Source organism: Agelaius tricolor, unplaced genomic scaffold (assembly GCF_023055355.1).
Source record: "Agelaius tricolor isolate 1412-34295 unplaced genomic scaffold, bAgeTri1.0.p SCAF_25, whole genome shotgun sequence".
In the NCBI taxonomy this organism is placed as follows: domain Eukaryota; kingdom Metazoa; phylum Chordata; class Aves; order Passeriformes; family Icteridae; genus Agelaius; species Agelaius tricolor.
This window is the reverse complement of record NW_027269285.1, coordinates 6637309-6649534: the sequence shown is the minus strand read 5'-3', so window position 1 is coordinate 6649534 and position 12226 is coordinate 6637309. Positions and strand designations below refer to the sequence as shown.

Sequence of the window (12226 nt, the reverse complement as noted above, 5' to 3'; positions counted from 1 at the left end):
TTGACTCACTCCAGCTCCAGGGAATGCATAACCCAATAGATCCTTTCCTCCTCTAATTTTTTTTCTGCTGTTCCAGATGTTGGCCAAAACACCACCATGCATCTGGATGGAACATTTGGTGAGAAAAGCACTTGTTTGAGAGAAATATTATGGGAGCTCTTTTGGGGTCTTCAGTAACTCCTGCTGCACATGCAGACACACCCCTGCAGTGCCACCCCATGTTTGTGTTGGTGTGGGTTCATCCACAAATCCTCAAGGAAGATCTGTTGTGGGTTATGCTGGATCCTCATAAACGTCTCCAGAGTTAACCAGCAAGTAACCACACCACGCAAATTTACTTTGCTTTTAATTGTGGCTGCTTTTCCTGCCCTCTCTGAGAATTGCTTTCTTCTCTTCCACCTGCCAGAGTGTATCTGTGGCTGTGCACTGCTCACAGGCTAACAGGAATCACAGGACTTTGAGCTTGGATCATGTGTGCTGCCATCTATACGATTTCTGCTAAAACTTTCCCAATTTACCAAAGAATGTGGGAATTGCCATGTTGGTTGAGAAAACAAGAGTCCATCCAGCTGAGTGACCACAGCTGGACACCCAGGTAATGGTGTGCAGGCATGGGGGACACTTCTCCCTGCTATTTTCCCTGTTTCCAACCATTTTCTGCTCAGGGGCTTTCCTGAGTTCTACATGTCACAGCATCCACATCACTGGCCAAACCCTCAGGCAATTTATGTGCTGCAAAACCTCTGGCTACTACCAGGGATATAAATCAAGCAGAATTAGAGTCATTGACAATAATTGGGAAAAAAAAAATCTGTGATTTGGAAGACATATATGAGTTTTGATCTTAATTTGGACTAAATCTCCCAGGAACATAAATTATCTGTTTGGCTGTTTCCTGCCATCCCTGTGGAATCTGGCTGTGCAATGGCACAGAGCAGTAAAGGATATCCCAAATCCAATTTAAGGTGTACAGAAGGGCATTTCCACAGTGGAGAGGGCTGGGATTTTGGATGAGGAGCTCCTTTCCAGCAGGCACAGGCAGCCAGGGACAAGAATCAGCTGAAGAAAATGCAAAGATGAGCCATGAAGTGAGGAGGGAAGGGGCTGGACAAGGAGCAGACAGGGGTACAGAGAAGGCTCTGGAGGAACACTTCTAGGGGCACTGATAGAAATTTGGGAGTGATTTTACATGAAAAATGAGAAGAAAAAAACCATAAGAATCCTTGGAGAAGAGACCCAAAAGTAACAGGTGCTGGGAGAAGCAGCACCTCATCTTTCAGTGTCCTGGCCAAGAAAATCAACCAGGTTCATTAAGGCAAAGAGAAGCCCAAGTGCAGTGATCAATACTGGACTCATTGTCCAAAATATCCTCATGAATGCAGACTGATGCCCAGGGCAGCAGCTGTGCTAGGGAACTGTTCCCAACAGTTTGGGACCTTTAGAATAAAGATCCCTTTTCCTCAGTATTCCAGATGATGACATTAAGAATCACAAGAAATAATTTTCTGTGATGGTCCAAAGTGCAAATATGTTCATTAATGAGCTGTATCAGTGAGGTCTTATGACATTAACAGGCAACAAATTTTAATGTGATTTTCACCCAGTTCCTAAAAAGAAATCTGTACAACATACTTAAAATTATTTTTGGATGGATCACGTACTACTAGTTGCTGCCACCATTTGAGATTTAAAGTTCAAATCCACTGTGCTTCCTTTTTCAGTGCTCTATTAGTGCCCATTGAAAGAAGTTAGCATTTACACAGATCAAATCTAACTTTAGAAAAACCTTCCTCAAACGAACAGACGAGAATGATTCCTCAAAACATAAAAATCCAAGAAAACTTTATTCTAACCATCTTCTTGCCAGGCTGCACCCAGTTTTCCAAGCTCCCTCTCCCACTGTACACAGGTACATTTCAGCAGGAACACAAAGCACATTATCACTTGCTCCAAGGAGCTCTGTAGCCCGCAGGATCTTTGCAGAATCCAGCCTGAAGAAATGCAGCACTTTGAGAAAACAGAGCTGTCAAGCAAGATTTCCTTGGGCTTGCTGCCACGCAAAATGGCAAATGAGGGACTTGATCCTGCATGGAAGACAATAGGAATGATAGGTGCTCAGCATTCATCTTCCAGCAGAGTTAAGGTTTCTCAGTAATTCCCCAAATCAGCCGTACTGCTTTATACTTATTCAAAATTACATAGCTAAAAGCTTTGGTATGCAGCCACAGAGCTTTTATTTCAAATTGGCAATAATGTAACTTCTGCAAAAAAAAAAAGACTACAATAATGTTAAAAATATCATAAAATGTTATTTATATCAGGATTCATTTGTTACCCCATATGACAATCATTCATATTTCTTGACAGATATAAACCTCCGCTTAACACATTAGTATCATAAATATTACCAGATATAACACTGTAATTTAATACCTACCAAATGTATTTTAAAATATTACTCAATTTAAAACTTTGGATTTTAACCAGATGTGTTTCCAGAAAATGATTCAGGTCAGATGCTTTTTTCTTTTCCCTTTTCTGTGCGCGCGCGTTCAAAGCGGAGCGTTCCTATGTGATTTATTGTGCCATGACTGTGTGCCCCGAACCTAAAACAGCACCACGATACTTCATCCTTGAGGCTTACACACCTGCAGTCCAAACTAACAAGAGAAAACATCTACATGGCACGGCAGGAGCCTTTGAAATGTCTTTTTGCAGTTGCCTGGACACAGAACAGACTGGTAGAACAGGGAAGCAGCGGAGAAAGGGTGAAGACAGGAACTCCAGCCTCTTTCATCTAGAAAGGGGGGACCATGGAGAGATTAGAGGAAAGGATTTTGATTAGATCACTGGAATGTGAAATGATGCTTCCCAGGATTAAAATCCTATTTTAGAGCTACCAAACCGGTTACGGCGTTAGTCAGAATTCGGAGGCTCGCGCAGCTCCATCCCCGGCTGTCGCTCCGAGCACCCCACACCCTCTCCCCAGAGCAGGGGGTACCCCAGCCGGGCACCCCAATCCTCTCCAGCATCATCCCAGCAAGGAGCTGCCCTCCCTCAAAGCACTTCTGGGGGAGAAGGAATTCCCTTCTCCAAGGGCATCCCTGGGTCCAGCCCCATGGCAGTCGCGGGGAGGCTCTTGGATTTCGGTCTCGTTGGGCCCCCAGTTTAGATCACCACGTAGAGGTCTGACATTTTCATAACCAAATGCCATTAGTTTTATTCCCAGCACAGCCAACCAACAATCTGAAGGTCTGGAGTCGCCGGGCTGATCATTACGTGGAACCCATTAACATAAAACCCGCCATCGCAATTAGTATCTTTGTAAGCAGCAGCCTCAGCAAAAAGTGGAAATGGAGGCTGAAATGATGGTGCTCTTCCAAAGGAGGCCGGCAGCAGATTGGGAAATAATCTGTGGCAATTGCTCTGCCGCTGTCTCTGCCGTCTCTGCCGTAACTTCTCCAAAGACAGGCAGAGCCATTTCCAAGCAGTCAGCCCACGGACTTGAGCGAGCACTAAATTCACTCGGTGATCAAATACAATTTGAGAAAAAATCTACAATCGCTCACTTGGGGGGGAAGAGATATTTTCCTTTTACAGATGAAGTGCAAAACAGCAAAAGTAGCTGTATTTGGAAAAATACCATGCAGTTTATTGATTCCAGAGGGGACAGGTACAGACCACGGGTTTGCCCGTTTCCCAGTAAAAACAGGGAATGATTTCGAGGGGTGCAAGGTATGTGCAGGCTGGTTTGTTTTGCTAGGAGATGAGCCTGCTAAAATGTTCTGCGCTTTTCAGGAAGGGAACAAGGAAAATGTTCGTATTTATAGCAACGTTATTGTTTAGAACAAAATAAGTTATTCCATCCTTTTAATCTCCGTTTCTATGGCTATCCTGCGCGGGGCTGGGATCCGATTTTCCAACCTCCGTGCGATCCGCGTCCCCTCGGCAGCGGCGGGCGGCACCGGCCCTGGCAGGGAGCGCCTGTCCGCGCTGAAGAAATCCCGTTCCAGGCGCTCCTGGACCGCCCCGGACACCGGCAACCCGCTGCCCTCGATGCACTTTTTCATTGTTGTTTCCCCTAAACTCTCTGCACTTGGCTAATTTTAGCCCCGCGGCTCCCCGAGCGGGCTCCCCCCGCGCCGCCGCTCCGGGCACCATTCGCCGGGCGATGCGCTGCCGTGAACCCGCACCCCTCCCGCACCGCGCGGCTGTCCCCGCACCGCCCCGCATCCTCCCGGCCCGGCATCCCCGCGCTGCCCGGCCGTGCCCGCATCCCCGCGGGGCCGGGTCCCCCCCCCGGCGCCGCTGTCCCCGCGTTCCCCCGCCCCGCGCCGCTGTCCCCGCATCCCCCCGCACGGCGCGGCCGCGCTGCGCGCGCTTGTCCCCGCACGGCCGCGCGCTGTCCCCGCGCGTCCCGCGTGCCCTCCCCGCGCTGTCCCCGCGGGTGCGGGGTCGCCGCGAGCGCGCGGGCGCGGCGCCCCTTCCACCCCCCCCCCACGGGAGCGCGCGGGCTGAGTCCGTGTTCCGGGCGGGCTCCAGGCCGGGATTTGGGCGCTCCCTGCCCGCCTCCCTCCCCCTTGCCCCCCCGCCCCTCCTCCCCCCTCCCGCCGGCTCCCTCCCTCTCTCCCTCCCTCCCTCCCTCCCTCCCCCTCCCTCCCGGCTCCTGAACTCCAGCCCCTCTCTCTCTATCAGCCGCTCACTCTGTCTCAATATGTCTCAAGATGGCGGCCAATGTGGGATCGATGTTTCAATATTGGAAGCGCTTTGATTTACAGCAGCTGCAGGTCAGGCTCCCCCGCTCGCCGCACCGGCCGGGCCGCGCCGCCGGACCCCCCCCCTCCCTCCCTTCTCCGCCTTCCCTCGGGCCCGGCCTCCCCCTCCTCCTCCCGCTGCCGGCCCGCGCCGCCTAAAGGGAACCCCCCGCTCCGCCCGGCCGCGGCGCTCCGCTCCCTCCGCCCCCCCCGCCATCGATCACCGGCCCCATCGGAAATTGATCCTCTTTGTTCAATTCATCGATCAGCCCAAGATGGCGCCGGAGCCGCCGCTGCCGGGGCTGCCGCCGCTTCGCCCGCTCCGTCCCGGGCTGCTCTTTCCCCGCTCCGCGCTCCCCCCCGGCGGCGGGGCCGTGCGGGGCGGCGGGCGCGGCGGGACTCCCGGCGGCCGCCGCTCATCCCCCGCCCGCCTCCTCCCTCTCCCTCCCCGCCGCCTGCCCCCTTCCCGCCGCCGCGTCCCCGCCGCTTTTCCTCCGCCGGGAGCCGGGGAAAGTTTACCGAGTGCTGGGACTTTGTGTGGGGGCGCCGGGCGGGCTGGCGGTGCAGGCGCGGAGCGGCGGGGGCTGGGGGCGCTGTGGTGCCGGCCGGGCGGGCGGGCGCTCCCCGCCGCCGCCGCGGGGTGCCGGCCCTCGCTCCGCTCTGCTCCGCTCAGCTCCGCCGGGCGCGGGGCTCCGGCCGCCGCCCTGCGACCGCCGCGGGCACCGCGCCGGGCCGCCAGGGGAGGGGACGCGGGGACACCGGCCGGCAGGGAGGGAGCGAGCGAGCGGCGGAGGGTCCCGCGGGGTGGGTGGGAAGGGGCGAGCGCCCGGTGCGCGGAGAGGGGGGCTCGGGAGGGCAGCGGCAGCGCCGGGCGCGGGGAGGGGCGCGGGGGCGTCCCGGCCGGCGGGGGGCATCGCGGCCGCATCTCCCCGCGGCGGCGGGAGGGCACGTTACATAATTCACGGGCTCTCCAGCCTCTCCTGCTGTCCAGGATCTGACAGATGAGCGGAATATTGATGCTTTACTGTGCTGGCTCGGGAGAGCCCAGAAGTGCCGTTTCCTGCGAGGGAAAGTCCTCGCAGACCGGCCTCCCTCCCCCTGCCCCGGGGGAGCGTCCCCGGGGGAATTGCGGCCCCACGGTTTAATTGAGTTGCCGGGCTACAGATAAGGCCGGGGCGGGCCGGGGGGGGTTGTCAGACGCTGTATCGGTGCTGCTCCCGCCGTGAATGGGATTGCAACACGCGTGTCTCCCAGTTGATTGGCGCAGGAAGGCGCTGCCCTGCCTCTCCAAAGCCGCCGCTGCCTCCCGTTTAAATAAATTGGCTCGAAAGCCGGCGGCTGCCCACCCTGGCCCCCGCGGAGGCGGCGGTGGAGCCGGCCGGAGGCTGCGGCAGGCGGAGGGATGGTGCGCTGATGCTGGGCAGAGCCGCATTCCCGCTGGAGGTGAGGGGATGGATGCTCGCAGGGGGCCGGCAGCGGGACCCGGGTCCTGCCGCCCTCCCTTCCCCTCGGCCGGGCGTGCGGGAGCGATATAATATAAATATATGTATAATATTCAAAACTCCCACCCCAGCAGCCCCCGAAAGGGGAAGTGCTGCGTGGGATCTGTGCTGGGAGGCCGGTCCCTTCCGACTTTCAGGTGCATTAGGAGGTGGGGTAAAGTAGCGTTTTGTTTCAGGTTTCTCTGTCGTCTTCCAGCCCCTTTCGCGTTTTATTGTTTCTTTTAAAGGTTTTGGATTAAGGTAGACTTGGCTGAACTTTGCTAACTTGAAAGGGTTCTTAATAGTGACCCGGAATACCTACAGGAATACAGAAAATGAGATCCAGATGTAGAATTGTATAAAATAAAATGGATTAAATTAAGATGTAGTTAAACGAGGTCTGACATCTCTAATTGTGGACTTTTGCTTTTGCCTCTGTGTACGTGTGGCTGTACTTGCTTAGCATAGGAAAATAAACGCTCCGAACATCGCTGCCGTGGCGTTACATTTAACGGTGAACAAGTCTAAATATCGCCTATAAAAATAAAGCCTTCAGAAATGCTTATTGATTAAAACATATTATGCTAAAGTATCTATCATGTAAATTAAATTCTAAAATGTAATGAACACAGCCAAATGGCATTTTGATAGATTGTTCTATTCTGTTTTTAGTAAAAAATAGCTCACTTTTATCATAATTTAATTTCTGTGCATACTGTAAAACCTGTTGTGGAGTAGCACTGTACAAACCTTAATCTCGTTTTTGCAGACTAAATGTGACAGTCTGACTTGAACAGCTTGTAGCTTCTCCTTTGAAGCATTCTGGTAACGCCAGCTTAGAGTTGTTTGAACAATATTCATTACCTGCTTTTGAGGACTGGTGATTATTTATCCGTGCTGCAGATTGAGGCTGTTCACCTGTTGGCAGGTTCAGCAGGCAGGCTGTGAGCAGCACAGAGTTTGTTAACTTTGCACGCACTCTGTCTGCAGAGAGCCCTGGAGTGGCCGGGGAGGGAGAGAATGCCTTCCTCCCTATGCAGAATAGTTAATTTGTTTCAAATTAGCTTTTTATTTATTTATTTATTTTTACCCACCCATCTGCACCAAGAAGTAGCGTAATATTTACTCCCACTTGCAGATGAAGCATCAAACTATCATTCCCAGGGATGAAGTTCAGTCCCACAGAAGTGTCCATGCCTCCCTCCGTCCCCGTCCTTCGCCTGCCCTGACGTATTTCGAGCGCGGAATTGTAGAAAATAAAAATACTTCCGTGTACGCTCTGTTCCAGCAGGAAAGCCTGGAGGATTTATGCTTAACACAATTCCACCTGAGCCCTGCAGAGCTCCAGCTCGTGGAGCTCAGGGTGTGAGGGCTTGGAAGCTCTGTGTGCACGAGAAAGTCGCGAGGAGCTGGGACTGGGCAGTCCCGGATCGCTGGCAGCCAGCACCGCGTACCCGGCTGCTCCCAACTTCCTCTTCCACCTTCTGTTAGAAGGAGATGTTTAACTGTTGATGAGCTTCGACCTGCCTTGTAATATTAAGCAGCAGGTTTCTCCAGATTGTATCAATATTAATTAAAAACAGAGCCAGCAACACTTTAGGGTCTGACTTTTTAAATTATTTATTTCCCTTCGCTAAATAACCCCTTGTTTATAGGGAAAGATGTTTCAAGTGTTGGAGACAGGATTAAATAATTCAGAACTTGGATTAAAGAACAAAAAGGTCTGTTCACAAATGGAATATGAGATGCAAAAATGGCAGCTTCCTACAGGTATCAAACGGGGCTCTTCACTGGAGACTGTACCTGCGAGGCACGCAGCTGAACATTAACCCTTTTCTGGAGTCAAAGCTGGCATGTCTCCTAAAGAAACTGGAGTAGGCATGGCATTACTGCCTCAGTGTGCTGTGTGCTGGCAGCTGGACCCGTGTTTGATGGGGAGGAGTTGCAGTGCTCAGAGAAAGCAGCCCCTCACAAACAGTGAGTACTGCTGTGGCAGTCAATGCAGGTGAAACCACTGGAGGAATGCTGCTGCCCTCCAGCCAGAGCTGCACGTCCTGTCTGGAAGCAGTTGTGTGATTGGAATCAGATCAGCAGCGTGAAGGTAACCTGCTGTTCCATGGTCCTGGTTTGTTTGTAGTTTTTGGTGTCCCCATCACCTTCACTCTGAAAACAACCTTTTGCTGGAGAACAGGAAAAGGAGCGTTGTGTTCCCGTGGGCACAGCAGGCAGCTCTCCTTGACAGCTTGCTTAATATTTCTGAATATGGGTGTATGTGTCAGTATCAGAGGAGGCAGCTGGTCTCTCTGACCAGCAGGAGTAAGTCTAGCTTGAGCCACAGCTCTGAGGACAAATGGAAGAAGTTAATACCCTTTGAAAACTTAAACTATCTGTAGTTATTTTGACAATAAACACAAGTTCTCAAAATGTCATTGTAGCTTTTTAGGACAGGCTCACATTCTGGTAGAAAGTACAGTTTCTTACTGCTTTTGAGCAGAATGGCAGAACTTGTTACCATCAAGCTGAGGAGTGAAAATCTAAAGGGAAATCTTGCTAATGTGTCTGTTTTTTAAAATCTCATCCTGGTATTGCATCATATATGATTAAAGTAAGGATAGAATATTAGTTCTGTGCAGGCTGTGACTAATTGCTTAGGGTAAACCATTGATCTTATAAAATCTACAACAAAATCTGGAAAAACTAAGTTGTAATGAATAGCTTTTAAATACTGAAGTACTTCTGTTACTAAATTAGAAACAGGTGGAGTTGTTGGCATCCTTTAGTTGGGTCTGATGGTACCAGAGCACAAGCTGATGTGTGAAGGAGTTTGTATGCTTCATCAGAAGTGGAATTAGTGATCAGGTCTGAGTGTTTAATTTGTGTATCTGTGCAGGTCATTGTAGAATTATTTCTGTCCCAAAAGTAGTCAGTGGTTCTTTGTTTATAGTGGTAGCTGAATGTGCACGTGGAGAAAAGTCTCCAGCTGCCGTAGCCGCATGTCTGCTCCCCTCAGCTGCTGGGAGAGGAGAGGTGAAAGCAGCTGTGTGTTCCTGCAGGAAGGGAGGGATGGCAAAGCCAGGGCACTGCTGCCAAGATACTCTGGGAGCAATCACAGCAGGAAAGCTCTGGCAGCTTGTGGCGCTCAGGGGGATGTCCCTGGACACCCACCACACGTGACACACCAGAAGAAAGGCCCTTGATGCACTTCTGGCACAAGAACTGGGCTTTCATGGGATTGCTTGAGTTCTGTTCCTTGGGAATAAATCTCTGGGAGCTTTTCTGTCCCTTGTTCTATTCCTGCCATGAAATAATGCCCATCAGAAATGTGGCAGAGTCACTGCGTGCGTCGGTCACTCTGCTCTAGTGCCAAGTTTGTGGTGAACTGGATGATGTATTGAGAAGTATTTGGGATATGGTAATGGTTGGGAGTTTTCTGAAGAAAAATCACACTGGCTGGCTGTATGTAACAATACAAAATAAGTAATGGGGGAAACATTTTCTAGAGAAGAAATTGCATGCGGTCTAAAATTCCAGTGAACAGTTATTCTTTATTTGCAAGCTGATTTGTAATGCAAAAAGTGGATGTCGAAAAATGCATAATCCAGAGTTTCAGTTTGATCACACTGAGGTTGAGAATAAAGGCAGTTTATTTATTGGGTAGAGAACAGACACATATGTGGATGATTGGAATTTTTTAAGGCACCAAGCAGGCAGTGTCCACTTGTAACAGGGTGGTAAGTTCCCATCTTGTGTATCCAGGTTTTTCCTGCAGGTGTGCTTGGTTCTTTCCCATATCCTTTGTGGGAAGGCCTCGAAAATACAATATTTTCTGTATTAGGAATATAGTGACAGTGTTTCTCTCTGCTGGAATGGGGGAGTGAGGAGAAAGATTTGAGGCTGAGAGGGGAAAAGCTGAAATGGGATTGTTTGCAGAAGACAAGGAGTGTTGGATGAAGAGGCTTGTACTGGAGTGCTCACACATGGAGTTGAACGTACCAGGGAAGATGGGAGAAACTTGGACCTCACAGTCAGAAACAGTGCCCTTAAATTAGTGAACATAAGATAAATCCTACTCATTTTGTGACATATGTTCTCAGCTTGTTTTTGTTGTCTCTGGTTTGACAAGGCAAACCAGTGATTTCTGCCTTTATTGGCAGTTATAATGAAGAAAATACAGGCTATTGCACTGGTTGGATTGTGCAGAATGTGGAATGCAGACAGATTGTTGGATGTTAAGTTTTTATAAAAGATTAAACACAGTTGGGTGTCGGTTGTTGGATGTAACAAAGGTCTCCACTCCTGTCCAACAGTAATTTGGATTTCCAGGAAAGCACTAGGCAGTGAGGAATTTGCAGTAGATCCACCACTGTACTCAGGTTATGCTTCTGTTCTGTCTCTAGAAAGACCCTGCAGTTTTTACTGTTATTTGTGCCTCCTGTGACTTAGCAGAGTTAAACATTTACCCTGAATAAAGATAATTTTTGGTATGAAGGTGTTAAAGCCGGGAGGTGCCCGACAGCTCCTGTGTGTGTGTTACAGCAGGCAGGGGTTTGCAGCTGGAGCCTGTCACACTAATTCTAACAGCTTTTGGCCTCCCTGGCAATTCACTTGCCCCCTTGCCTTGCAATAATTTGATTTCTGTGTTGGCAGTTGGGGCAATAAGGAAGTTTCTGTGGGGGCTGGAGCTGTGCTGCCTTTCCTGGGGAGCAGGGAGGGCAGCTGGGGTGCTGCTCATCCTCCTCCTCCTCATGGACCCCCGTGATCTGCTCTGGGAAGACAGAGGTGAAGATCACTCATTTTTGAAAGGCTCAAAAGCAGATGCACAGAAGTATTTTAAGCTGCTGTGTTTAGATGCTTTGAATCCCCCCGTATCTTTGTGTCTCTGGTTGTGAGCACTTTGAGGCACGTACGGATGTAGGCCATGGCTGTCTCGGAGGCTTTTCAGAGGAGTTCATACATCAGAGCTGAGCAGATCCTGTGCTTCTGCTCTTTTGTGTGGAAATGTACCTTAGTGAATGAGCAAGCCTGGAGACTGCAGCATCTGGAGTGCCAGCACAAGCTTTCTGTGAATGATAGAATAAAATATGGCTAAATGGCTGCACAAATCCCATAGGAGCCTGACCATTCCTCTTGCTGAATCCACTGATTTTGTACAGGTGAGCCCAGGTGTGCACTGCACGTGGGAATTCAGGTGATTCCAAGGCATGGTCTGATTCCTGGAAACATTTTATCACATCCCTCGAGCTGTGGAGGTGGGATGGTCCAGTGCTGCTGCTCTGTCACGTCACCGTGGGATTGCTTTTATGGGCTTGGGGAGGGTGTGTGCAGGAGCAGCTCTGACACATTGCAGAGGTCTTTCCTTGCTGAGAAATGTTGGTTTCTGTCTGTGGCTCACGTGTGACTGGCTGAGGGCAGCAATGTTAGAGGGAAGTAAAAATTAAAACAAGTGGTGTGGGGGAAGTGACACTGCTTAAAGGAGTGGAGGGGTAGAGGGAAGTGGTAAAGAAAGGAAGGAGGTAAGGAGTGAGCATAAACCTAGGACTTGGAAATGAAACTCCTTGCAGTACAGTTGGGAGAAGAGAGCTTGTTTTAGCCTTTATATGAATAGTGGGCAGTGCACAGGGCACTGTGGTGGGTCTCCCAACAAATGCCTGGCTGTGGTGTTACCACCAAATCCACCTCACCTGCCCTTGCTCACCTTAGATCACCTGGGCTTTGCTCCAGGCTGTCCTTGTGGGAACATCCTGGGAAAATCTGTCCATGAGATGCTGAGGTGATGGTGTGACTGCAGAGTGCACTGGCAGGTTTTGGTGTTGCCCTGTGACAATCAAGGGTTTGTGTTTCCTGGTAGCTTTCTATCCACCTGCATGATATTTTCAGGTATTATGAATAGGAGAAGCATTCTCATTGTTCTTACTGAAAAATAAAGTAGGGGGCAAAAAACCCAGGGAATTTCATAGCTTTTGCCTTTTTTTTTTCTTTCTTTTTTTTTAT

At 50.4% G+C, this 12226-nt stretch overlaps 1 protein-coding gene across 9 annotated transcripts in view; it reads left to right on the top strand.

Annotated features, from left to right (window-relative positions):
- The first annotated feature begins 4644 nt into the window (after window positions 1-4644).
- The window catches only part of CUX1 (cut like homeobox 1), a 276733-nt gene continuing 269151 nt past the window's right edge, over window positions 4645-12226 (top strand). For 8 of the 9 annotated variants that reach the window (XR_011682422.1, XR_011682420.1, XR_011682421.1 and 5 more), the window contains exon 1: window positions 4645-4787. Coding sequence is in view for 6 of the 9 variants with exons in the window: in XM_071448039.1 (XP_071304140.1) it covers window positions 4725-4787 (63 nt within the window). In the remaining 3 variants the exon portion in view is untranslated. Of the gene's footprint in view, window positions 4788-5674; window positions 6198-12226 lie in introns of those variants that run through there. The other variant, XM_071448035.1, reaches the window with a different exon arrangement.